Source organism: Vidua chalybeata, chromosome 6 (genome assembly GCF_026979565.1).
Source record: "Vidua chalybeata isolate OUT-0048 chromosome 6, bVidCha1 merged haplotype, whole genome shotgun sequence".
In the NCBI taxonomy this organism is placed as follows: domain Eukaryota; kingdom Metazoa; phylum Chordata; class Aves; order Passeriformes; family Viduidae; genus Vidua; species Vidua chalybeata.
Genome location: NC_071535.1, coordinates 25,091,412 through 25,119,199, shown reverse-complemented (window position 1 = coordinate 25,119,199; position 27,788 = coordinate 25,091,412). Strand labels below are relative to the sequence as shown.

The following is a 27,788-nucleotide window of genomic DNA, read 5'->3' as shown; positions in this document are numbered from 1 at the left end:
CTCATAATGCAGATATTTCCTTCAATGTCTGTCACCAGCATCAAATCCCCAACTGCAGGAGGATAATTGGCAGCCCTGTTCTAGGGGGAAGATGAAATGGCTTGTGTTGCCACCAAAACCAGCCTGGATTTTGTTTAAGTGCTGGAGCCTGGGGGTGGTATCGCTCATCTAGCTATATTGCTGGAGTCATGTATCAAGGACAGGCTTCTGAGGCAGCTTCTGTCTCCCTCCTATTTACTGCTCCATTAATTACAAACCAGATGTCAGGGCAAGATTTAAAAGTCAACTTTATTTGAAATCCTGCAATATAAAAAACTCAACCACAACATTTTTTTTTTTTGTGGTGGGGAGGGGAAACATGAAGGACAGAAATGTTCTTTAATCTTTTGCTTATAGTTATTCTCTATTTTATTTTTAACTCTTATTTTTTTAAATTGTGGTTATTTTTATTTTACTGAATGGCAAAAGGAATTTCTCTTTTTCTTTCTGTCCCCTTAGCCTCCAGAAGAGTTTTTAGGGTTTTCTCTGGGAACCAGACTCCATTTAAGGCCTTCTCTCTGCCAGCTGGCATTTCTGTCATACATTCCTCTTGCTGTTTATGCCCCAAGTCTGTTCAGAAATATAAATGCAGCTGCCCACTTGCTTGACAATGTTTTATTTGTGGACCATGGAAGTGTAGACCTCTTCTTCAGTGTCTGCACGGATTTCCAGGTGTCCTGGAGCTGCTGGAGACATGTCTGGGGCTGAAAGCAATGGTATCCCTGCTTCACAGTCAGAGATGAGAGTCTCTGGGTAGCTGGGATGTACAAGGATCTGGATGACGAGCTTCTAGTGCCAAACTCTGGAGCACCCTGGGCAATCAGATGGAGCACCCTCCAGAGTCACATAATCATGGAATTGATTAGGTTGAAAAAGACCTTCAAGAGTTCAACCATTGACCCAGCACTGACAAGGCCACCACTAAGCCATGTCCCTAAAAGAAAGCAGCAACAGGGAAAGGTAACTAGAGGAATCTGAAGATTGTCCTCACTTTGGAAGGTCCCCAAGAGGTTGGCCCAGCCATCACTGAATCTGATTGCTGAATCTTGGCAAGGCTTGAATGAGTCCCTCATGCTTATGTTAGCAGCACAGTTATGAACAAGGCTAAAAGTCCCCTCACACAAAATGAGAAACTTCAGCAAAAAGGAGGCAGAGCAGTGATGTACTACTCTTGTTTCCATTCCCTAGCACACCAGCATTCAGCCTCAACCAGGGAGGAGGGAATGGACTGAGGAAGCAAAGGATGCAAGACAAGGAACTGGTTCCTCTTGTTTTCACCCTGCCAGTTCCCCACTAGCTACTGCATTTTTCCACTAGAAGTTTGATTTCCTGATTACTGTGGGATTAACCTTTTGGTTAATCTCAGATCATATAAGGATGACTCTCATCTGTAAGCAGTTGACATGTTTAATCAAGGCCAACATGATTTTAGCAAACTGTAGAGAACACAGTGTAAGGACAGGAGCAATAACATCATTCAGCTCCTTGCTTAGAAAAGCTCTGATCTTAAATAAAGTTTCCCTGTAGTAGCATGTTCAGGAGGGTGTAGTACTGCACTCTCAGCTGGGTGATGGGACTAATGAAATTTAAAGAAAGTGAAAAAGTCAAAATCCAGCAAATTTACACAGGATTTGGAGGTGTGTCCCCAACATTGTTAACTACTATGATAAATTATCTGAATTTTCTAACTGTAAAATTTTTGGTAGGAGTAAAGGAGGATGGCAAAAAGATAAACCCATGTAAAAGTTTAGAAAGATTAGAAGCTTTGAGAATTGGGTGTAATGCCAGTCACTACGGTTACATTCTCTTGTAAATGTGGGAGGGGAAATAATCTAATCACAGAATAATTGTGACCCTTCCAAGTGGGAGCCAGGGCACTGGGAGTTTGTACTGGAGCAGAGACAGCCTGGGCAAACCAGTATATTTATTGAGAGAAATAAGTCACATGGTGGCTGAACCAGCTTGAATCCCCCAGTATTTTTGCTGGTGCATTTGTCAGACATCTGCAGTCCTTGGCACATGCTGCAGCAAGAGCAAGGTGGAGTGATGGGTTCTACAGTTTTGGGTCCCACCTTAGAAACTGATCATAAACTGGAGGCAAGTTTAGAAAGCTACAAGAGGGCTGTGCTGGAGGACACTGTGAGCCAGGGGGAGGCACAGACGGGCACCAGATCACAGGGAAGAGCCAAGAAGAACCACAGGAGGGACATCACCAGGGGAGATCGAGCAGCGATTCCACATCTGTGACTGTAGGTTACTCCCCAAGCCTTCCCATGATGTCTGGGCCACATCAGATGATGACACTGGGGGCCTGGAGAAACTCCCTGATGCAACTCCAATCTACAGCTTTTACTGGAAAAATGTTTGGCGTTTCAGTAACCACTCAATACACGTGCTTTCCAACTGGCACTCCACCTTCAGCTACTCCTGTGCCGGAAAAGGCATTGTTGGATTCCTCACCTCTTAGGACTGGAAACTGAACTGGACATTCCAGAACTGCACATTCCTACCACAGACTAGTTTTGCAATGTGAAAAAAGCAAATGTAACATTATTGGGAATATTGTTTACAAGGGGAAACTGAAAGAACTATTTACATATCGCTTGGAGGAGCAGTGTATCTGTAACCAGAGATCCAGTTATTCAATGAGAAATGTATCTGGGAAGTTCCAGCTACAAGGGTAAAAAATTTTGGGTAAAAATCAAGCAGCCAGTCAGTGGAGTGACCTAACTACACGAAAGCATGGCTCACTGGTCCCCGTTATAGTGGTTTGTACTAACAAAGGGTGATCTCTAGCCCGTGGAGTATATAATCTAATCTGAGATTCAGTGCAACCATGAAAATGGAGGGAAATGGGAGAGGAGAGTAATGTAAAACATGATTAAGGCTTTGCTAAGCAAATATAATTGAAGCACTTACAGAGAGAAGTGGTTTGAGAGAGTGTTTTGAGCAGGTGGGAGGAATTCTGGTCTTGCATGAAGGCTTCACATCTTTCTTCCATTTCTGGAAAACCCCTCGAACCAGAGGTGCTGTTTCTCCCTTTCTCCTGGTGCTCTCTACTTTCTCCGGCTAGGCGATGCTTCCAGCAGAGTGAGTCCGACCGTCCTACCCTGGCAAGGGCTGTCTGGCCCTGGTCAGGGAGGGAGCGAGGCTCTAGCGCGGTCATTTCCAATGGCACGCCATCTCGTGTATACTGCGGGCAGCAGGTCTGCGGGTGGGACAGCACCGTCCTGCCGCCAAACCCAGGCTCGGGGACATGGGCGGTCCAATAGGAGATGCTGGTACCGCGCGGTGGGGCCGGAGGGGCTGCTGAGACCCCGCTGCCAGTGCGCTTGGTTCCCCTAAAAAGGCGATTATTAGTGCTTTAGCAAACACGACTCCTGCCTTTCTCCAGGGGCGCACCAGCTGCCACCAGGCTCACGGCACCGGCGTTGCATCGGAGCGGGATGGGGGGAGGTTCGGGCGCTTTTGCAGTTTGCTGTACCTCAGTCTTGCCTCCCCTGGGCTCTGGAGGCTGCCCGCGGGTGAGGGTGCCAAGGGATCAGTCATGGCCACTACGCAGAGCCGTGATTTAGCATTTTACGCTGCGGTGGCAGCTCGGCAGCCCTGCTCTTGCATTGGGAGCTCACCGCAATACCGGAGCTTTTTGGCTACTTCTGGGAAAACTCCTGATGTGGCTGTGCAGAAGGACGGAGCCAGTTCCCAGCTCTGGCTCCCTTCAGCGGAAGGATGTGCGGGGCGGTCCGTGTGGCCCCAGCAGAGGATGAAGGCATCGGCACGAACAGCCACGACGGACGCTCCTGCTCGAGCCTCGTCGGCCTCTCGGCCGAGACGGCAGCGCCCGTGACCCAGCTCGGGGTCTCTCCCATCTCGGAGCCATTCCCGGCCCCACGCCTCAGTCAGTCTCGCAGGGCGCCGGGGCGCGCTCCCGGAGATACTCCGCCTGTTCCCGCAGCCGGAGCGCGCCCGCCCCGGCGGCGGGAGCCCCGGCCCGCTCCGGCCGCCGCCGCCCCCCGCCGCCAGCGCCGGCCCCAACTCCTCATTGGCCGCCGCCGCCGGAGGGAGGATGACGCCCGGGCGGGAGCGGGCGCCGGGGGTATAAAGGCCGGGCGGGCTGGCCGTGCCGCGCTCCCGCTGCCCCGCGCCGCCCCGCCATGCCGCGCGGCTTCCTCGTCAAGCGCAGCCGGAGACCCGGCGGCTCCTACCGGGCACGCCCGCGGGAGCGGGACCCTGACCGGGACCCTCCGCCCACCCCGCCGCCGCCCCCGCCGCCCGCCGGCGGGGACAGCCCCGCCGCTAGACAGGGAGCGGAGGAGGAGAAGAGCGAGAAGGAGGACGGAGCCGTCGCCGCTTGCCCCGCGACGTGGCCCCCCGGCGGCGGCTGCGGCGGCCCCGGGCTCACCCCGCCGGAGGCTCCCGCCGCCTGGGGGGCGACGGGGCCGTGCAGCGCGGCGGGGCCGCGGGCGGCTCTCTTCGAGCGGTGCCTCAGCTCCCCCGCCTCCGCCGAGTCCTTCCCCCTGGCCGCCTCCTTCCCGCCCGCCGAGAAGCTGCTGCTGCAGCCGCGCACGCCGCTGCCCGCCCCGCCGCTGCCGTCGGTGCCCGCGCTGAAGCGGCCGTCTCGGGCCAAGGCGCCGGCCAAGAAGGGCAAGGCCACGCGGAAGCTGAGCTTCGCCGATGAGGTGACCACCTCGCCCGTGCTGGGGCTGCGCATCAAAGAGGAGGGGCCCGAGGGCCGGCCGGGGCCGCCGGCGGGGCGCACACCGCTGGGCGAATTCATCTGCCAGCTGTGCAAAGAGCAGTACGCGGACCCGCTGGCGCTGGCCCAGCACCGCTGCTCCCGCATCGTGCGCGTCGAATACCGCTGCCCCGAGTGCCACAAGATCTTCAGTTGTCCCGCCAACCTGGCCTCGCATCGCCGCTGGCACAAGCCACGTCCCGGCCCCAGCGCCGAAGGCGCCGTCTCCGCCCCGCCGGGCAAGGAGAACAGCCCCGAGCGGCGGCCCCGCGGCCCCGCCGCGCCCCAGCCACCGCCGGGGACCCGTCAGCACCGCGGCGGCGCGGACAGCGCCGGCGGCGCCCCGGCCGCCCCCGGCTCCAGCCCCGGCCCAGCTCACGGCGGCGCTCCCGGTCCGGGCGGCGGCCCCGGCGGGGAGGCGTTCGCCTGCCCCTGCTGCCAAAAGCGGTTCCGGCGGCAGGCTTACCTCCGCAAGCACCTGGGCACCCACGGGGCAGCGCGGCCTGCCGCCTTCGGCCCGCCGGAGCGCGGGCCCCTCACCTTCGCCTGCCACCTCTGCGGCGCCCGCTTCCCCTCGGCGGACATCAGGGACAAGCACCGGCTGTGGCACGCCGTGCGGGAGGAGCTGCTGCTGCCGCCGCCGCCGCCCGCCGGGGTCCCCGAGAGCGGCGCGGCGGGCGGCGAGCGGCAGGGCTTCCCCTGCAAACACTGCCCCGCCACCTTCTTCAGCGCGCCCGGGCTGGCGCGGCACGCCAGCAAGTGCCACCCGCCGGAGAGCAGGCAGGTCCTGCTGCTCCAGGTGCCCGTCCGGCCGGGCTGCTAGGCCCGCGGCCGCCTCGGTGGGACTGCTCCGAGAGCCCGGGCTAGCCGAGCGAGCCCTGGCCACGCTGTAATTCCTATGGAAAGTCGCGGCTCTCACGGCTACGACGTCGGAGGAGCCGCCCGCTGTCTCCCGGCCGGTGGGTAGCGACGCGCGCCCGCGCCGGCACGGCGGCGTGTTCAGCCCACGGGCCGCACTGCCGGCAGCGCTCACGCCGAGCCCCGCAGTGGAGGAAGCGCCGCGCAGCTCCGCAGCCGCCGGGGCGGCCGGGGGACGGGGGGCGGCCGCCGGCACGGCCCTGGGCCGGCGGCAACAGGCAAGAAGCCCCGCCAGCATCTGCCGGGAGGCGGGCAGTGCCGAGGCGTCGGGTGGCGGCCCACCGCCGGTACATCTTCCGTAGCGACGGAGAGAAGTACGGCTGTATATACGGTATCTAAAGAGAGGAATTATTTTTCGTGAGAAAAGGAGCCTGATCTAGTGACCTTGTTTTAATAGCCTTAGCCCCCGAACTTCAACATTCGTGGTGTACTCTGTACTAAGGTAGCTGAGAAGGTAAATGTTCATATTAAGTCAGTGTCAAGTCACATAATAGCTAGCAAAACGTATGGGAAATTAATCGTGCTGTCTGCTTAATTGAAATACGAGGTGTTGATCTTCTATAGCTAAGTACGCATCTCCTGCTTACTCTGTGTCTCTGTACTCTAGCAACTGTGTGGTAGGCAAAGCACGCGTCTCTGGCAGCTGCCCGTTCCCAAAGCCGCTCCGCTCCGTTAGTGGCTCGTAACTGCGGCACGGTCAGCAGCCAGAAGGGCAGTTTGGTCTCACTGGGCTGGGTGGGCAGCGAGCGGCCCTGCCGGCCCCTGCCTCGCAGGCAGGCGGAAAGCAGCCTGTGTGCGGCTCGCCTTTTCAGGCGGCCTCCGACCCCTCTCCTCTGTGAGCTGCGCTTTTGATGTGAACTCCTCCGAGTCTTGTGAACAGCTGAAATTAGGACATGAAGCAGTCTTTAGACATGTTGCTAAAGTGCAGGTGATAGGCCACCTTCCTTCTCCCTAACGACACCTACCTTTAGCAAAGCAACCTGCGGTGTGTATTCCCTGGCTTTGACAGTGCTCTGGCCAAATGCTTTGAAATGCTGTTGAATTTACCAGCTACTGACACTTCAGCCAGTATTTGTTTGTTTATTTATTTATTTACTTATTTATTTTTTCTATGAGTGCTTGTTTCTAAGTGTGATAGCAGATGAGGCTAAAAATAAGGGCAAGAAAATTGAATAAAAAATGTAAAAGAAAGCTCATGCCCTTCTTGAATTCAGCAGGGCAAAGAGGGTCAGCTGGTGACTTCTGAAGAACCAAATTGATCCAGTCGTAGTCTTTGTTCTAACACTCTCTCTGACATGAGCATGCAAAATATTTCAATCTCTCAATTAGCATCCTCTAAAGCAATTATTTGTAGTTTTATATTTTGCTAGATGTATCATGCCCAAAGGCTGCAAGCAAGCGATAAGTGCTTTACATTAAATGTGCTTCACAGATTTTGTCATTTTAGTTCCAGAACCTGGACAAGTGAATTAATAAAATATAACCTAATGCAGCCAAGATTTGCTTCCTGACAAAGGAGGCTAAACTCGCAACTCACTAATATGCCAAAAATAAAGCATGTTAATTTAAGCTGTGCATTTTTCTGTCATTTGTTGGCAACAGAGACTTAGGTAAAAATGCCTGTTTATGCAATTAAATGAGTTTGCCCCTGGAGAAATTCACTAGTTTTTTTGGGTTTTTTAAAATCATGGTTCCTCTTTCTCTCCTTGTGTAGTCAAAGATGAAGGGCTCCAGATCACACAAATGTGATGATTATTAACTCATCCTACAATTAGCACTTGAACAACCAGCCTGCCGGAGGGAACAGCCTATGCTTTGTATTACCTGCAGAGCTACATGTAATGTGTTTTCTAGATCTGGGGGAAAGTTTTCATTAGGGCATTCTTGAGAACTTGTGTGAAAGCTTTTTTATACAAAGTAAAACTAAGCTGTGTATTGCATTTAACTGCTCCATGTGCATGTAATACACAATTCTTCTAAAATTGGACTAAGAATCTAATCAGTGAGGTGAATAATTAATATACAAAAGGTGGTAAGAATAATTTTATTGGATTATTAAATAGCATGTCTTCTTTTCAACCATTACAAATTTGTAGATACTACATGAATGACAATACATAATTTCTTTTTTTATTGTTGCCCATATATTTACACATGCAGTTAGTACCGATGCCATGCTACATTTTGTTAACAGCATTTTGTTGTTTACTAGACTCAAAATGTGAGCATTTAATTTTCTGTAGGAAAATACCTCTGGGTGGGTGGAAGTCGTGTACTAATCTGCGCTCACAAGGTTGAAATTATTAGCATTTCAGGCCAGGCTCCCGGAGCATGTTCCCTTTTCTTCCCTAGTACCCATCATCACAGCAATGAATTTTTATCAGGAAAGTGTTCGTTTGTTTGTTTTTAAATTTTTTTTTTTAATGTAAGAAAAAAGAATATACATCTAGATGAAACAGCATAATGATAATGGCTAAAACTCATGAAACTCAATGGCATTTACTATTGACACCACTTGGAAAAGCAAACATTATAAAAATATTTGGAAGCCAAGCATAAATAGAATTTCAGGACAGTGATTTTTTTTTTCTGGCATAGATTATCTGCAGAATTATGAAATGATACATCGCTTTATGATGAAAGGGTGCTATGAGCAAAATATTTCATTTGGATTCTGTGATACTTGAAACGCAATTGAACTATTTTATTCTCAACATAAATAATCTGTACACATCTTGTGCATTAACATTGTGACATCTGACAAAGACTTTACAAATGCAACTTCAATTTAAAATTGTACATTCATTTTCAAATTGTACATATTTCTTTCTTTGTTACAGAGAAAATTGCAATGGGGCACAATAAATATAGTGTAATCCAACTGCAGTCTCCAATTCCATGTTGACGCAAGATCAACCGGAGTTAAAACCCAAAGTTAATCATCCATAATCATCCAAGTAGGTAAAAGGTGCAGAGTACAAACTGCACTGCAAAGAAAAAAAAACCCGGCAGACTGGAGTTTGATAAAAAAAACCCAAAGCTAAAATATTAAAGTAAATTCCAGTGTCACTGTTTAAAATAAACATACAGAAAAGGAGTATGCAGGGCATAGGTGCACACACATGAGAGACATTATCCTTGAATGAAAGGCGTGAGCAGTAAAAAAACCCAAATCGCGGTGAGTCGCTGCGGGAAGGGTGGCCAGTGCTCTTCAACAGAAAGCTGCAGGCATCTTGCCACTTAGGACTTGTTGGCTGAGCCAGAGGAGCGGCGCAGTTTCATGGACATGCGGCTCTTGCTAGTCCGAGGAGACATTGGAGAGGCTAAGTCTGTTCCATCCACCTGTGCTGTTGCTGCTGCTGGAGTTTCTCCCGGCTGAGTCTCTGGGCAGAAGCCTGCAGAGGACAGCAAGAACCAGACGGGTCAGTGCCGCCTTCTGCACTCGCAGTACGGGATCTCATAGCAAGGGGCAGAGAGGAATTTCAGTGCTGCTGTCACTGCCACAGCATCTCCTAGCCCTTTAACAGCTGTGGGTGATGGTATTGCTTACGGAATTAGCAAGTGCCACACAATCCACCCCAACAGAAAAGATGATTCCAGAAACCACTGAGCTATGGGACTGCGGAACTCCCTCGCTCTGAGCAATTGAGGCAGCACTGAAGTGGGCAACGTTCTCCTGCTAACCAGGAAAACAAATAGCTCCAGTTCCCTTGCAGGGATGGGGAAATCATTAGTCAAATCACAACCCAGAAGAATCCAGTCTTTAATGAGAACATGAAGGTTAACAGCTCATTGCACATGAAGGGAGCTCTAGGAATGCTGCTGAAGAGGTGGAGTGAATTGGGGGCTGACTGAGAGAGCAAAACATCTTCTCCCATACCAACTTTAGTTTGTACTTCAAAAGGCAAATTCCTACAGGGCCCACAAGGCAGAAGCTTGAACAGATTGTACTAACTGGATGCACTATATGTTAACGTTTCTTTGTAAAAGGAACAAGATGAATTTGAGACAATGATATGTAATTCATTAGCCCAGTGCCCAGAGCTATGCTCCAGTGGCCTCAGAGTCCTCACTGCAAGGGGACAAAGCTCTTTCCTACAAACGGCCTGTCTCCAAATCTTCTTCCATAGAGATACAAAATGAAAAGGAGAAAATATGAAATCAAAATTACATTCTCCTTCCCATACTATAGAAAATTAATACTATGAACTCCCATCCATAAAACTAAACTGCGTTTTCATTAGCCATTTACAGCCACTGACAGTGTGATTGAACTCAACTACCTCAGTGCCTCTGAAGGCTTCTAACCCATATAATTTAGAGACAGAAGCCTGGTCCGGGTGTCAATGGGGAAACCCCTGCAGACTGCAGTAAGCCAGAAATCACTTGCTATTTCTTCCACATCATGCTATTACTGGTAATTCTTTAAAATAATAATGCAATAATCAGAACTGAAGATCTCTCTGCCTCAGTATACATTTCACATATAAAGGGTGCAAAAATCATTCAAAACTGGTCATGATTTACCCTGAAAGATTCCTCTAAAATCAAATGAGGTCATAAGGTAAGAAATCTAGGAGCAAATTTAAAAGATTGTCATAAACCTGTAGGATTTAGCAATCTAGCTGTTCTTGCCTGGTACCTCACCTGCCTGCTCCAGAGCAAGAGCACGGTACTTTCTATCTTCAAACTAACATGACCTATCAGAGTGACAGGGGAGAGAAAGGGCTGTTATTTGTTCCCCAGCTGGTGACAGTAATTTTGTTCATGAACTAGGTACTTCACTGCCAAACAATCTGGAAAAGCATGATAATGCCTGACTCACCGTGCCTTATAGAAAAAGGCAAGCAGGGAAACATGCATTTGCATTTTCTGAAATTCTATCTTGTTCTGATTTTACAAGAAATTAAAGCATTTCAAATGGTGGAGATTAGAGAATAGAAAATAACCGTTGTTGTTTTGCACAGCATACCATTCACAGCTAGCGTGAAAGACCTTCCGTTTCAAGCCTTTGCCCTTTACCTTGATGTGGCCAATGCTTTCTAGTGGAGGTTTTGGAAGGAGAAGAAATATCACAGCATTTCTTTCTTTGTTGAGAATGAAGAAGTGATGAGGAAGGAGGAGTGGAAAGAAGTGAGGAAGGGGGAGGAGAAAAGATAAAAGATAACAGGTGTGAGACATGAGACACGAACCGCAGAGATTGAAGGGTATTAACAGATGAGCACAGAAAACGGAATTTCGAATTTCATTATGCAATTGCTGCTCATGCTACAGGTTAAAGAGAGTGATGAGTTAGTTATGTGCAATGAAGCAACAGCTCTGAAATATGGCATCATACTTACCAACTAAGCATTACAAGAAAAAAAAAAGGAAGGGAGAGAGAAAGAAAAGAATTCTATAACATTATCCAGATCCAACAACCTTATTAATAGCAACTGAGATACATCCTAAACACTGTCTGAAATGCTTGTTTAACATTGGTGAAAACAGGTAAATACACACATACACACAACTGATAAGGAAAAACAAATGGCAACTTGATATATGGCTTCTGTTCTCCAGCTGTTTCACAGTACTGAATATGTTAAAATTATAGCTAGTCTTAACATGAGACTCCTGAAATCACGTAAAGAAGGAAAAGCAGCTAGTTTTAAGCTAATTGGTCTGCATTGAAGGGTTAAACCCTAGTGTGAAATTTTATCATGGGTTGTTGGATAAAGAAAAAGTCAGTCTGCCCATTATTTCAATTAAAGTATTATTCCAGTTGTAGCTTAAAATTTGTTTCTAATTCCTGTGGAGAAAAGCACACATATAACAACATTTTTTAAAAGAAACTTAAGAGCTATTGAAGAACAGAAGTCACGTAAAGTGATTTTCACATCTGAACATATCACACCAGAAGAGCGAAGAACAACAGCACTTAAAATATATTTAAAATCTGACAGAAATTAACAGATTAACTAGTAACTAAATTTCTTTGGATTTTAGATAAGCATATATATACATACATACGCTCATACACACATGTGGATATTAAATATGGTATATAAAAATTTTGCAGGTTTTGCTTCCCCTTCAGAGTTTTAAAATTTTCAGTATAAAATGCTATTATCTTTATCGCTTTCCACAACTGTCCTGGTTCTGGTCAGGACGGGGTAATTTTTGCAGCAGCCAGGAGGGGGTATGGCTAGGACCTGGAGGTTATTCTATATCATCTTGTGTCATTTTCTGGGTAAAGGCTCACTTATGGGTCAGTGTAGTGTGGTGGAGGGAGTGGTTGGGTATTATTGTAGGGGGTTCACATCCTACATCAAACTGCTTGCCTCTTTCTTGTACCCTGTGTGATTAGCACTGTTGCTGTTACTGTATGTTTCTAATCTCAATGCTGTTGCCAGTAAAAATAGTTCTTATCTCCTGAGCTTTACTTTTTATGCCTCCAATTCTCCTCTCCAGCCTGCTGAGGAGAAGGGGCGTGATAGAGCAGCACATGGTTTGGAGCAGCACATGGTTACAGCGGGAACCAGAACTGGAGAATACCATTCCTAAAACACAACACCCTTCTTTGGTGCCCAGTGTGAGGCACAAAGGGTTGAGACAACAACAGCTCTGCCCAGAGTGAGTTGAAAACAAATTTGATGTAATCTGATTTGATTTGTTGCATTAGGTCCTGATCTACTGGTCGCAATGTTGCTTGGTCTGCTCACGTGGGTGTGGTACCTAACCCTGTACATGTTTTTTGTATATCCACTATGTGCTCATAATGGTGCTCTTTATCAGAGCAGGGAGAGGGATTAGGATTGCTCTGTTGCTGTACTATGGAGTATCAGTTTATAACATGGTAAGATAAAAGGCAATGAAGGTAATTTGGGATTTGTATTTAATGTTTCTCTCCTATCCTTACTCAGGCACTAGCTCTAGGAGTCCATTAATAATCACACCCAGTCGTTGGGGGGAAACGGGGGAGATGATTTTCCCCAGCTTTCCACCGCCTTTTCCTCCTTCAGACCTGTTAAAACAGCTTTTGAGAATTTTAAATTCCTGCTGGATGTTAAGGAAAGCATATTCTTGTTACTAAGTCTGCCATGTCTCCTCAGCGCAGTCTACAGCATATTTAGAGTCAGGACAGAGATTTCTAAGGAGGTAGTTCAGAGATCTACCCAGAGGGCGGATGGTCATGAGTAGCATAGAATATGGGAGAGAATGGGCCAGCTTCTGGGGAAATTCTCTGCTCCAATGGTTTAGCAGTTCACCTACACAACCCTGATAAAGTGACAGAATACTTGCAAGGAGAATGCTGTGGCAGCTCCAGAGAGGAGCAATACAGAAGATGTGTGTGCATCTACATGATGTACTTTTACAGCCAACTTCTCTACCCAGGCAGTGAACTGTCTTGCCACAGTTCAGTGGCCCAGATGGTTTCCTTCTGCACTGCCAATCACCCAATACGCTGTTGTAGCCACACCCACAGAGTACTGCCACCATGCATGAGTCAATGTAGAGGCCATTCCTCTCATTCAGTGAGGAATGAGGCCAGCTGTGTGGCTTTCAGCTCTGCACCCTGCCTTGATCCACCTTGTCCCTCAATAGCTTCTGCAACTAGCCATGTAGGACTCCATATATCATCCTTCCATTTTTGATGTATCCCTACAAAATGCTAGGAACCATCAGTGAAGAGAGCGTATCCTTTTTCATTTTCTGGTAGCTGATTATATGGGGGGGTTGGAGTTGGGCTACTGAAGAACATTGCAAGAACAGACAGGTGGATCCAGCTGCCAAGATTTAAAGTGTCTCAGGTGGATCTGGACCAGAACATAAGGGTGAATTATTTTTGACTTGGTGGGCCCATAACACCTCAGGTCAACAGGGAAGAGATGCAACATCCAGATGGGCTTGTGATTGAGGAGTGGACACTATATCCCAGGTTAACCGTGAAACATGCACTGCAATCAGTCAGGCTAAATGGGTAAAGCCTCTTTGGTGTGGGGGACGAGGGCTGAAATAAAAATGTGAGGACGCCTGGCAGTTTGATTACATCGCACTCCTACAAATCTGCCTAGGCAAGCGCTGTGCGCTGACAATGGTGGAGACAGCCACTGGATGGCTGGAGATGCACCCTGTGCCTCACATCACTGCCCAGAACACCATCCTGGAAAAGTGGCTCATGTGGTGGCATAGCACCCCCAAAAGAATAGAGCTGGACAATGGCACTCATTTCAAAAATATCCTCATAGACACTTGGGCCAGCAAGATACTGAGTGGGTGCAACATATTCCCTATCCTGCACCAGTCTCTGGGAAACAGGAACAATACAGTGGACTGTTAAAAACCATATTGAAAGCAATGGGTGGAGAGACCTTCAGCACTGGATCTGCATTTAGCACAGGCCCCCTGGTTAGTTAACACTAGAGGATCTACCTTGCCCTGCCTAATCAAAACCTCAGTGTACTGCAGAAAGATATAAAGTCCCTGTGGAGCACATGAGAAATGTGTTGGAAGACAGTTTGGATTAATCCTGTCTCAAGCAAAGGTAAACCCATCCATGGGATTGTTTTTGCTCAAGGACATGGGTGCACTTGGGAGAGGGAAACACAATGTGTACCTCCAGGGAATTTGATTTTTGGGTTAGAACCATCTGTAATGTTGAATTATATAAAAGCGGTTGCCGAATGACACTGGCACTGTATGCCAGAACTACCATGGACAATGAGTACGAACTGCTCCAATTGCGAGCTCCTGGTGCAGCTTGCAACCACCTGACAGCACACCTTCCTCCTGGAAGATAACCAGGATGGACTGAAACCACAGTCATTGACTAAAGGAAGTCAACAAACACCCTGGAGGGATGGTCATTGCCTATGAAAATGATACTCATGTTTATGTATATATGAAGATACAGGTATATAGTTGGAAGGTGTAGGATCTGGGCATGATGGAGATGGTATAGACTAAGGGGTGGAAAATGTCCTGACTCTGGGCAGGACAGGGTTGATTTTTGCAGTAGCCAGGAGGCAGCATGGCCAGGACACACAGGCTATTCTATACAACTTTGTGTCATTTTCCAGGCATGGGGGAAGGGCTCACTTCCAGATCAGCGTAGCATGGCAGAAGGAGCAGTTGGATATTGTTAGGGATGGAGTGTGTCTGTGTCCATGTGAATTGTTTGCCTCTTTCTTGTTCCTTCTGTCATTAGTATTGATGTTGTTGTTGCTGCTGTTAATTTTCTTATCTTTTTGCTGTTTCCAGTAACTTGTTGTTATCTCAACTTGTGCCTTCAATGTCTCTAGTTCTCCTCTCCAGCTCGCCAAGGGAAGGGGGAGTGATCAACCAGCATATGGTTTGGAGTGGTTTCAGTGGGAACACTTTAATTGGAAAATACCATTTTTAAACCACAACAACAAAATATTTAGTTATCCAAAATATAAAAATAGGGTGATATATGAAGGCTTTATGGACAAATGATGTGAAGTCAGAAAGTTCTATAAAATAAACAAAGTAGATATCTGGATTTTTAAGAAGCAGAAAACATCAGGAAATGATCCATATTTTTCTCCTCTTAGATTTGACAAGTGACAAATACCATAGCCTGATCAGCTATGATATTTTGGGGCCATAATGCAAAGCCACTTCAATTGCTTCTGAACAAGGAGGTGGGTCAACAAAGTTGAAATGTGACATTTTCATACTCCATTTGAAATATTTACTATCTTCTAATGATAGTATGTTGGTTGTTTGACTCAGAAATCAACTATTTAAATCTAAAATGGAATCCTAACTACACACAGACTAAATTAGAAGTGAGGTGAGATGGAGGAATCTGGAGCTATCAGAACATATGCACTGCCATGACTAATCTTGCACATCAGTTCTGACTTTCAAAGGTGAAGAATTTACCAAGGAGAAGCCTGAAAGGGTGCTGCATGATAAGACTACTCTCAGTTCTTCTGACTTTATCACACTTCGTTGTCTGGTTCAGCACTGCCCCGAGTGCTATGTCTGTGAATGACCGCAGGGGAAAATAATTTGTGCATGTTGGTACATTTTGATGTCTTCTGAGATACTTCAGCATGTCCCACTTGACCTTCAGGGAAGAGGGCAATCATTTTTGTACAGCTTGTGCTCTTTGCCACTCTTCTATATTTCAGTCCAAATCTGGCCAAGTTGTCCCTCATGCTCAGCAGCCTTGCTAGAATCAAGTCAATTAAATCTCTCACTAATTTTGTGAAATGATGAAAGGAAGCCAGAAGCAGATGTAGAAAGACTGCAAAAGCAGCTACAAAGCAAGGCAAAAAGGTGAGGAAGAGATGATCTAAAGACCTGGGAGACCAGAACTGGGTAGAAGAGAAAGAACTAAGAGGCATGAGAAAGAAGACAGCAAAAAAAAAAAAAAAAAAAAAAAAAAAAAAAAAAAAAAAAAAAATTAAGTTTATGGCAAAACAGGAGCCAAAACCATGTCCAGTGAAGAATGCTCTTCAGAACCTAGCTGGAACCATGTGTGTGTAAGGTAAGTCTATTTCTCTCTGCCAAATAACAGTGAAACCCACTGGCAAAATTCCCAGTCTTTCCACTAGTGAAGACTGAGGCAGAGCTAAGAGACTTTACCATTCCTACAAACTACTGTCCTATCTCAGTCTGCAGGAGGTGGTGGTTCCAGAGGTTGCAGTTTGCTTATGTACCTGGAGCTGTTAATCAGTGTTACAGAAATTCTGCTTTGCCCTATACTTTAAAACAAAAATGGAAGTAATTACACAAGGCAAATTTCACAAGAAAATAAAGTCAAAAATTAAAAAACTAGGAAATGTCAGGATTCAAATTTTTTGTCCCCTTGTTTGTATGTATGGGATGCTTTTTAATTGACAATCATACTATTTTTTTCAGTAGACACATTTCATTAAATGTAGAAAGTTGATCTGTTTGGGTCTCTAGCAGTCCACACTGAATTTACCGTCTCAAAGTGCTGAGTGTACCTTCAGACAAGTGGTTGGTTGACTTTAAGACAATAGTTCAGAAATGTATAAGGTTTCCGCTTCAGCCATTCCAATATGAAAATTCTTTGGAAAAAGTCACTAAGTTTTGAGGTTTTGCTCTGATTTGGAATTCAAAAAAGAGTCCTAAGTTTGTACTAGAAGAAGGATAATGATAAATTCTTCCAGCCCTTCAAGACATAGAGCCCTCACTTCTGTATTTCAGCTTCACTTCCAGTCACAAACCACCACCACCAAGTGTGACTCAGATCCTTTTAGAATGACAAAAGCACCATCATTCTCATCTGTGAAGGGGTGGTACAGGGCCAAAAAGATTATTAATTTCAACGTTTCACACCAAGGAAGCAGCAGATGAAAATACAAGCTGCTGAACTAGATTTTTAATTGTGCAAGGCTGAAAGCATCATTATCTCTACATTTCCCTGATTCCCTGACTGTACAGTGGCAACCCCACTTACTCTTACTCTGGGAGTGGGGCAGCAGAACTATTTTGAATGCAGGCTTGAAAATACAGGAATGATTTTTGGGACCAAAAAGCCTGATTTGTCACAAGCTTTTGTTACAAGGAATATACTATGATGAATGTAGAGAAGTCTCTTTAGAAATTTACTGTAAATAAGGTACCAGTCTTAGTAGGAAGAAAGGGAACAAAAGAAGACAGAAAAAATTAACCTAAGACATGAGTACATTTTAAAGATCAGAATCTTTGCATCATGAGGTCAATATGCCCTTCAATATAATTGAGCTTATCATTGACAGTTCCCTTAACCTATTCTGTTGTCACAGAGATCTGGTTCACTCAATAGCTGCACAGGACGTGTTACCCTATTTAGCAGAGTATTTGCAGTTACTCAATGTAACAGAAACAGCACAAGGTAAAAAACACACAGGCAACTGAATTGCATTCTGTGATTAAGTACAGGTAAATCTCAATTTCTTTAAATGTACACATTCACTACACTAGTCAGGCTCCTACATATGGGAAGGTGGACTTGTCAGATATTTTGACAGGGCAAACTAAACTTCTAGATATAACAGCAGCTGCCACAATCACATTGTACTGAAGAGCAGTCACAATAAAAAAGGAAACAGCTTTTGCTGATGTCTGAGCCTTTGATAAAATAAATCCATCTGAGAAAACACATGAACTGAATGGCATGTTCTCTATTTGCTCTGATTCTCATAGCTCAAATGAAAAAAATGGTCAATGGGATCAAAACAGCAACAACAAATGTAACGCCTGGTGATGGGCTGTAGCAGACTCAGAGTTTCTAATATCTTTCTTAGATGAAAAAATATATTTTATATAAAAAAGAGCATTTTATAAATTAAACATATTTAGAAGTTGTAATCATGGAGATCATGATCCAATAGAATAATTTTGTCTATAATATCCAAAATGTGGATTTTTTTTTTCTTAGTGTCTTCTGGTAATTTTTTATTAAAAGAAGCCCCATACATAAATGATATATTTTGTATTTTAAAAATGTGATGTATTCTTAGAAGCTGGTTAGAAATTTTCAGATGACATGGACACATCTGGCTGGGAGCCTGCAAGATTTTGTCTGAGTCACCTTGAGGGTGATGAATGCATGTGTATTCCCAGGCAGGACTCCAGCACCACTCCTGTGTGTAATCCTGGCACAGTTCAGTGCTCTGTAACACTTTTAAGAAATTCACCTGTTGCAGGGCCGCTGGAAATTCAGGGGTATCTATTTTTTCAATAGCACTGCTGATGAACTCTTCTTCGGGATCACAGTCCCTCAGAAATTTGGGTCATCTGCAGCAACGTAGCTCACAGGCCTGCCTCTGCTAGAACAGGAAACCAGTGGTTTCCAGGCTAACCCCAAGCCCTGGGGTGACCTTTCTGGCAGGTAACTGCAGTGTTATTTTATACCCCCTGAGAATATTTTATATTCTCAGGCTTTAGGATTTGTGCCCTCTAGAGTCAGGTTGGAGGCAGATGGTTTGGTGCTATTCCAGGCACCTGTGCTGGGGCAGAGTATGGAGTTCCAGGAGCCCTGGATGGAACAGGGAGATCAGGCTGCAAGCAGGACTGCCAGAGCATCCCCAGCTTCCCTTGGCTGAAATGCAAGCTCAGAGTCAGGCAGATGTGGGGCCAGGCTGACTGACTCTGACGCTGGGTCACACTGTGCTGCATGTCTGTCCTAGGAAGCTGCTGCCTGCTCCTGACACTGATGTCTTGGTCACTTCCACTGCACAGTGCAAGGTCCAGAAGAATGTGGTTCCCAGGACAGGTGGTATGCAGACACACACATGCATGTGTGCAGATGTGAAACACATCACAAGCTCCTATTAATGGGATTCCTACAGAAAATTATTAACTTTGATAGAAAGGTTAAGTTAAAACCAAGTTTCTAAAAAATAATAACCTCCTTTCAGATCATGCTAGAGAATAGCAATTTTAAAAGAACACAGTTTAGAATTGCCACTGTAGAGAAGTGTACTCTGATGCACAGAACTAGCACAGAAAAGCAGCCTTGCTTCACCCTGAAAGAATGAATTAGAGGAAGAGAGCAGAATGACTTAGCTTGGAATGAGACTTCTTAAAAGGAATGGGCAGAACTTCAACAAGTGCACTAGAATGTAGAATACATACTAGCCATACAAAAGTGTCTGGTGCTGAATATTCACTAGGTCCCTTGACAGGAAATGTGGAAAGGACTGGTATCCCTGGTTATTGTTTTTAATGTTTGTTTGTTTTTAATGTCTCTAGTTACAGATTTTTCCTATTCAAATGTTTTCAAACTTTAAATTATGTTACTAATTTTTATGCTGCTTTAATTAAATTACTTACTTTTAATTTTGTTTACCTTTGGTCTCAACTATTTCCATTAGCATAATTATACCACTTATTATACTTTGAAACTGCACCTCATTTCTAGTTATCATTTGTATTTTAAAGTAAAGGAGCCTCAACATTTTAACATCTCTCAGTTGTTCTTTCTGTAGTCGTATCATAATACTTGTATAATTGAGAATTGATTTCTGTATATATTTTGGAATTGAGAAACAAATTTTCAGATACCAACTTGCCAAACTATTCTTACAAAATTTATTTAATTTAGATTTACAGTTTTTCCATGGAAGCACTTTGATTATCATGAAATAAGGTTTTTCTGAACAGGGGATTTCAAGTGTTACATATTCTTCTTCTCCATCTCTCCTAGGTTATCACTGCAGAATGTCTTACAACATCAATGAAAGACAGTACAGGGTACAAAACACACCACTGCCATCCAGTACTACTTGTTCATGCTGAGAAACAAAGGTCAACACAATAAAGTGTTACTCATTCAACAACTGTCTCTATCATTAGTTACCTTAATCCCAGAACCAGTGTTAGTGCTTCATGCAGACCTGAGGTTAGTAAAAGACTAAAACTTTTAGAAGATGTAGTGGTCATTTCTCAATCAGTGTGAAATTCTTTTTAGTGTTAACAAGGGCAACAAGGAAAGTTTGCATACAATTTGGTTACAAGCTTAGTGCTCTAGTAAAAGTAAGAGGAACAAAGGGTTTTTTTGGACACTTTGTCTTACCTTCAGATAAACAGAACTGATATTTAATGATCTAAAAAGAGGGGAAATAAAATAATGAAATAATCATAAGGAGTTCAAGAAATGTCAGAACAGGAAGGCCTTGAGTTACTCATTTTCTTTTATCGATTTTCTTATTAGTAACAAAAAAATGCAGCATCCTCTTATAAAACAGGTATTTTACTGGAAAGTAAAAACTACCTTAAAACCAACTTTGTGACTAATAACATGGAAACAAAATTAAGATTGTGAGGCTCAGATTTTCAGTTTAAAACTTTACATTCTAAACATGTAGTGAGTCTTGAAACTTTCTTATAAGGAAGGTGCACTTAAAAATGTTTCTACCTGAACCAGCCCGGATGACAGTACCAGCGTTTCCAAGCAGACTTTATACAGGGGATTGTGATAAAAATACAGGGTCTGGTTGCTATATTAAAACATCTTGCCAAATCTTAATGCCAGGTATTGACTTATGATGCCAGAAAAGAGAATGAAGATTTAAAGTTAACTTTGCCCGTGTTCTCAAGCATGTATGTTCTTTTTTAATTAATGGTAACTTTTCATGATGTGCAAAGGTCTGAATATTTAGTCTTTATAAGTAAGGATACTGCATTTCAAGTTTAAGATTTTATAAGAACTGTTTGTTACTTCTTACCCGTCTCTGAGGGCAAATGGTGATAAGGTGCTGGGCAGAAAACCTGAGCAGCAAAATCTTCAAATGTTGTAGGCTCTAAATGATGTTGAACAATTGTTTGCAGGTATCGTGCTCTCTCCTCATAACTGAGTTAGCCAAGAATTAAGGATGAATTTATATCATGCACTGTAACTGCTAAATGTCATTGCCTAGTAATTCAGAATTCTTGTTTTTGTTAAATACATATCATGTATTTCAGTGTACACACTTATTTTTAATTCTTTATATGACTGTGATATTGTGTGATGCATTGACATAATATTAAGTGTAAGATACATATGATTAATGTAAACCTTATGGTTCAACTGTATTCTTTTCATGTTTGATGCAGAACTTCCTGAAATTTTTTACAAATAACAACAACTTAAGTGCTCTCTTAAGTAACCAATTTGCCTGTATTCTGGTCACAATTAAATAGAAAAACATTTCAATTTTCAGGAGATGTAGCATGAAACATACCTTAGCATTAACAAAACAAATTACTTTGCACTTTTCCATAATAAACTGCTTTCATAATCCCTAAACACACACACATTTAAGACAAATATAGAGAAATTTCAGTATTGGGAAAAACACCTTCTTGATCATGTCATTAAAACAAGCAAGAATATCTGTAAAGAATCCACAGGACCCTTAAATGCTGGTTAACAGGGTGTTGGCAGGGCACCGACAGTAAAATACTGTACTTCTTATTTTTTTCTGTGTTCTCCCCCTCCAATATTACTGACAAGAGACTGGTATCTTGAAGTGTTGTTGTTTTTGAAGAACCCTCTCCACACTTCTTGTTCCAGCAGGCCCGATTGTGCTGTTAGCACAGAGAGAGCGAGAAAAAGAGAGAATATTTCTGCTGTTCATGAAAGCAACTATGGAAATGGCTGTCAAAATGTAGAGCAGCAGGCAGCAACATACAATTATCAAGAAAAACCACCATGCTGACTTCATGTTGTATAGTTGCTGAACTGAGAAATCAGTTAACCTTTTCTCACTTAACTTTCAGAGTCCTCCAGCTGGACTCAGTATACTGAATGAGGGAAACCTTCTCCAGCTATCTTACACAAACACAGAACGATCAGAAATTTTCCCTGGCATTCACGCTTGTGCCCACTTTTTTTTTTTTTTTTTTTCCATATTTTATTTGCAGGTAGTGAGATAATTTTCTTCTTATATAGTTCTGTTTTCCAAAAAAATACCCCAAACAAATCAGCATGCTGAGTTGGAGGAATGCATTCAAAATAGGTTTCTTTAAAATTCTGGGGTCTTATTTCAGGTCTGCTGCTCTTTTTGGGGGAATCAGGGATAGTGAGGAAAACCATCTTTCTGACTTAATTTCACCACCCGTGAAATGGAGATAATACTCACATTGCACATATTTTTTAGCAATCCAAACATAAAAACTGTATTACATATGATAAGCATTTTTAATTACTAATGATAACATTTAAAATAATGATTCTATTTTCAGTTATGATAAGCAGTAAAATTCCCAACACCCAATGAAAGTTAGAAAAAATAATCTTCATATTATCTTACAAAACTGTATTTCTACAATTACAGAACTCTTCCTACTCATTTTTTGCCATTTTTTCTCTACAATATTTACTGTAGATTTTACAGTCTATCTAAATATGAAAAAATATAGAAAATATATTATCTAGAAACAAGTTTCAGTGAATAAAATTATTTCTATCATATTTCCTTAGGCCATAATTTGCTTACATAGTGAAACTGAGAAACAGTTTTCCCTCCAAAATCTGTACTCTGAATTCTTTCTCAGTCCAGAGACAGCTGAACCACAGCAGAAGCCTCAGTTTGGAGAAGCTAAAATAGAAGCACTGGGACAAGAGAAAATACAAAATCTCCCATTGTAACGATTCTTAGGTTGGGGGATAAACACAGTATTTGAACCTGAACAGAGGACAGTAATATAGCACAATTTTTAAGAGGCTGTGTATAAGTGGTAGAGGATGAAACTGATGGTTGAAGTCTAAATAATACTACATATCTCACAACTTGTTGAAAAGCACTTTTTTTCATTGGGGGAGATTCACAGCTGCTGAATTTTCTGCAGTTAATGGAGTCCTTTGATTCACAGCAGTGCCCCTTGCACAAAAAATACTGGCCTTTGTGTATTACCAGAAACTAATTTTCTATTTGGCTGAAAAGGAAAAAATGGGGTTATTGCTTCTCCCTCCTACAGAGCTTTTCATTATGCCTGATGCACTCAACTTCTAAGCTCTTCTGAGAAAAAAAAAATAACTGAAGAGGCAAGAGGTAGAAAAATGAGCTTGTTAGCACATTAGAAGTGAAGTATCTTGGTGGGCCCTAGAAATTCCCAGTGGTGTGTTAACTTATCACTCTATGCATGCTGGCACTGATAGTCTCCCAATTGATCACTCTCTTTTCGCACCAAAGGTGCTGCCAGGAAGCAAAGGCTGAAGGCCCACAGGAGAGCAGTCTGCTATCAAAACAAGCTGTTTTTGAAAGTCTGCTTGAATGGGTAAAATGTTTCATGAAAAAGTAGGGTAGAGACACCTACTTGCTTTTAAAATGCTCTACTTTCAGAGGTCTCTAAAGGAAACCTTTTAGTTTATCCTATTATATCCAAAGCTTATACACAAATAAGGCAAAATGAAGGAAAGTTACTGCTTTGAACATGACAAGGACATTCTTTTTCTCTAGTCTTGGTACAATCTCCTAATCAAATACAGAAGTCTTGAGATAGATGCTGATTGAGGACGATAACGATGTTTTTGTTACACAGTGAAGAGGATATGCTTATATCAGTTCTAGAAGTCTAATTCAAATGCACACTTAGTACACCAAGAGAAAAGTAATTCAGCTACCTGGGTTGCTGCTCATCCTAACAATCCATAAAACCATCTGCAGCTTGTTAAAAACATAACCCACCTTAAAAACAAACAAACAAACAAAAAAATCTGAGGCGAATGCCAAATCCAAAACTTGCTCTACTCCACACTAAGAAATGACACACTCTCCCCAGAAGAACTCTGTTTCTGTATTAGAGACTGTATAGATAGGATACTTTTATCTTCTATTCATTTATGTTTTGAGAACATCCTAGTAATTTTGAAACTCCAATTCTATATGCTTTTGTGGCTAAGATAATCTAGTTCTACACTGTATTTGAATGCAACTGTCTGCAAGACTGACCATAAACCCATGGTAGCTAATTTCTACATCGCTTCTAATAGGCTAGACATTTATTTCTTTAAAACACTGCTCTCTAGGAAAGACTTATTAGCACTTACAGATTGAGTGGCACATACAAACTCAATGGCTACTAATAACAGGGCAATGCAAGCTGTATTCTTACTTCGAGTGGATGTTGCCACTGGCATCAGCAATTAAGATGGACTGGGAAGGATGCACAGACAAACCAATGGAGAAAGACTGGCAAAGAGAGTGACAAAACACTTAAACAACAGTATTGTGAGCTGTTTGCTTCTGAACAAGGTGCTAACTGGAACAAAACAGAATGAATAAAAATGTACGATATACATTAATTATGCAGGCACTCGCCCAAATGTGTCAGCTAAAAACTTGCAGATGCATAACTGCAAAAAACATATTACTTCATTATACTTTTTCCGAAGTACTAAAAAATAGAATCAGTACCAGGAAAATTTAGGAATCATATCTTTATAGACCACTCAGGTTGTAGTCACTCCAGCTAATATTCCATTTACATTAGGCTCCCTTTAACTTATTCTCTAAATCTGTAATTATTTCTATTAATAGTTATCGGAAAAGATCTAGTATTTGAAAATACTGTACTTTCCATTATTAGACCTGTTAGTTTGCACTTGGGAACAAGCACTGGAAAGCCTGGCTGTCAGATCACCTACTTATGCCCAATCTTTCTGAAAAATATCATTTCATGTCTTCACCTAATAGCTCTCCATCTCTGTTGATTGTATCACTTCCAAGTTTAGATTCCTATGGCAAAATACATCTACATCTTGCAGACTCTTTATGCATAATCTAAGCTAAAACTTTTTCTAGCCATTTATCTGAAAAGATTACCTAGGCTCTTACCTCACATCTCAGTTACTGCCATATCCTTTTCTCTGGCCTAAATAAATGCATTTTTAATCCTTTCATAATCTACTCAGAGCACTGCAGAATCCACTTTCTGGATATACTACTTAGATGGTGCATTCTCTCAGATACTGCCATCAGTCTGCCACTCCCTAGTGCAAAGGCAGGCTACTAATTTGAACCTTATAGTCCATACCTATTCCATCCATTTTACCAAAACCACTCACCTCCAGTCAGTTAATGCAGTCACTCTCACTAATCTTGACCTTTTTGGAAAGGCACTTTTGTACTTTCTTCTATGTGGCTTATGTGTAGCATCAGGTCTCCACAAGTGTCCACAAACAATTCCACCCCTCTCCCATCCCCCCCAACTCTCCCTTTGCTATGACATTTTCTTTCCATCCTTCTTCACACTTCTCAGTTTTACAGCTGACTAAAATGCATTACAATAAATATATCTAGTATTTTTTAGTTAAGGAGTGGATGCATGATTACTGCTACAGTCATTGGCAGAATACCAATCCTAAAATGACATTAACCTGAAGCTGGAAAAATAAAAAGAAAAAAGTTTAAACATGGAATCAGATTTCCAAGACTTTATTTAAGGATATAGCACTTTACAACTATGTAATCTACCTATTATGAGAACAACTAAGTGTTAGATTCTCAAATGGGCTGGAGACGAAATTCTACTGCCTGCTCCAAAAACCATTTGATAACAAATGTTTCCTGAGCATGGACTGGAAAATTCCTATCCAGGGACTCTCCTCTCCCAAGAAAGTCCTATAATGATTAGACTATATAGATGAGCATGTGTGTTTCCTGTGAATAAGAAGAAATCTTATTTTATGAAACAAAGAAAAATTTCAGCAGTGTCGAAGTAAGACACTTTTATGAAAGCTTTATTCATAAATCTTCCCTCCTCATACTTGTGTATTTGTATGTATGTGCAGTATACCATGATATAACTGTATATTGGTATGTAGATGCTTTGGTTCCAGAGCTAGGAAAAACACACAGGGTTTTAATGATTGCCTTGAAATACCTCTTAGGAAAAAAGCTAGAACATGCATTTCCAAATAGCAATATGGATTTTTTTCAGGTTAAATTACAAACTCCTCTCAGAAATACATGTACAGCTGCATCCCTGGCAGTTCCAACTGTTAGCAAAATCATCTAAGAAGTCAATATATATTGATATGATTGTGGAGAGTATGACTTTGTTTGCCAGGCATTTGGAAAATAATTTAAGACAAGCAGAAACTGAACTGCTGCTCCATCCTTACCTGGAAAATGAAAATCCTATGCCAAGAGATACTTTCTTGGAGGATAAATGGACACTTGCAAGAGGTTTTAAATTGCATATATACACAATTTACATAAAAGAGATTAACAATATTTTAAGAAAAGCCATACAAGAAGGAACTCTCTTGTTTGTTACATTTTCTCCCTTAGCAAATTTAGAAGCACACATCATTTTTTATAGGAAAAAACCCCAAATCTGTAGTATGGTCAACATACAAAAATGCTCCTAGGATATTAGGGACCAAAATAAAAAAGAAACAGTGAAGCACAGTGAAAAGCATATGTTGGTAGGAGATTTTAAGTTTTTTGCTCTCTGTTCTGAAAAGGTGTGCAAACCCCACAGAATGAATTGCTACAGCTTGAGATACTTAAAATGATGAAAAAATTGATTTTATTTGGCACATTCTTCCTAGTAAATTTCAATTCCTTACATCAAAGTGTGAAAGAAGAATGGCCTCCCCTATAAAGATAACAACTACAGGTTAGGATCAAGGTTTTAAGCTGAAAGGAAAACTTAGTCCCAGCAGAATTTGACTTCTACAGGAAGACGAGACAAAACCCCCACCCATCACAGAAATGGAATTTTTTTCTGGGAAATCTCACTCTAAAAGAAAGACTGTTCAGTGGTTGTCAAACCAGCTGAACTCACACTGAGTCACAGCAATTTGTAGGCTTTGTTGGCTCTTAGAGTTAAGGATGTAAGTTGGGCTGCTATTGATCCAGTGCTGGAAGCCTTGCAAGTAGCAGCATTTTGTATGTAAGTGGGTGATCAGTATCAACTGAGAGGAATAGTTAAAGTTCTCTTATATTCTGAAAAGTGACTCTGTAGAAGTGGTATCATGGTGTTCCCTACTTATTGCATTTCAATAATTTCCACATCTAGTTTGCACAGTATACAGAGGGTTTTTTTCTTCCAGCTGCATCTTCTGTTTACTCAAGTCACCTTGATATCTCAAAGTCAGTCTGGGTTCTTTTGTGTTTCTTAAAGACTGTCAATATTGAAAATGGCAAATAAATATTTAGCTAGGTGCATCTGTTTACAGAGCTATGCTGTAAATGAAAGAAGCTTCTGCACATACAACTGCACACCAGTGCTTCATAAGGCAGAATTCAGTTCATTCTCCTCATATCTCACCCACGTTATTTAGGTGAAAAAGAAGAAAAAAATTACTATTCTTGATATTACTAAGCAGGTGAAAGCATTAAAATTTTTATAGTCTTCCAAGGTGATTTTTTCCTACTGAACCACTTTTTCAAGACAGCTCTTCTGCAAGAAAATGTAACAATATATTTTCTTACTTGTAGAAATAGAATATAAACCTCAGAGAAATGAAAAATGTATTTCAAAAGTAAACTAGTATGTTGCATTTAATGAAAACATTTTAAACCCGCAGAAGGGGCTCTATAATTATCCCGAAGAAATAATTTTAATAAGTAATGTATATGTTACAATCTACTAATTAATGTAGCTATCTCACTAGTAAAATGAGAATGTATAT

General features: G+C 42.9%; 2 protein-coding genes across 3 annotated transcripts in view; one reads left to right on the top strand and one right to left on the bottom strand.

Annotated features, from left to right (window-relative positions):
- Nucleotides 1-4,193: 4,193 nt before the first annotated feature.
- On the top strand, nucleotides 4,194-7,261 carry INSM2 (INSM transcriptional repressor 2). The gene has a single exon (XM_053944598.1). The coding sequence runs from the start codon at nucleotides 4,194-4,196 to the stop codon at nucleotides 5,595-5,597; it is 1,404 nt and encodes a 467-aa protein (XP_053800573.1). The 3' UTR covers nucleotides 5,598-7,261.
- A 456-nt stretch (nucleotides 7,262-7,717) lies between these two features.
- RALGAPA1 (Ral GTPase activating protein catalytic subunit alpha 1) overlaps nucleotides 7,718-27,788 on the bottom strand; it is a 131,318-nt gene continuing 111,247 nt past the window's right edge. For both annotated transcript variants that reach the window (XM_053944606.1, XM_053944607.1), the window contains exons 39-40: nucleotides 20,887-21,011; nucleotides 7,718-9,087 (exon numbers count right to left, since the gene is read on the bottom strand). In XM_053944606.1, the coding sequence (XP_053800581.1) occupies nucleotides 8,933-9,087; nucleotides 20,887-21,011 (280 nt within the window). In that variant the 3' untranslated portion in view covers nucleotides 7,718-8,932. The remainder of the gene's footprint in view (nucleotides 9,088-20,886; nucleotides 21,012-27,788) is intronic.

What these genes read in the sequence shown, in the direction of transcription:
- INSM2 (XM_053944598.1), top strand. Translation starts at nt 4,194, where the DNA reads ATGCCGCGCGGCTTCCTCGTCAAGCGCAGCCGGAGACCCGGCGGCTCC.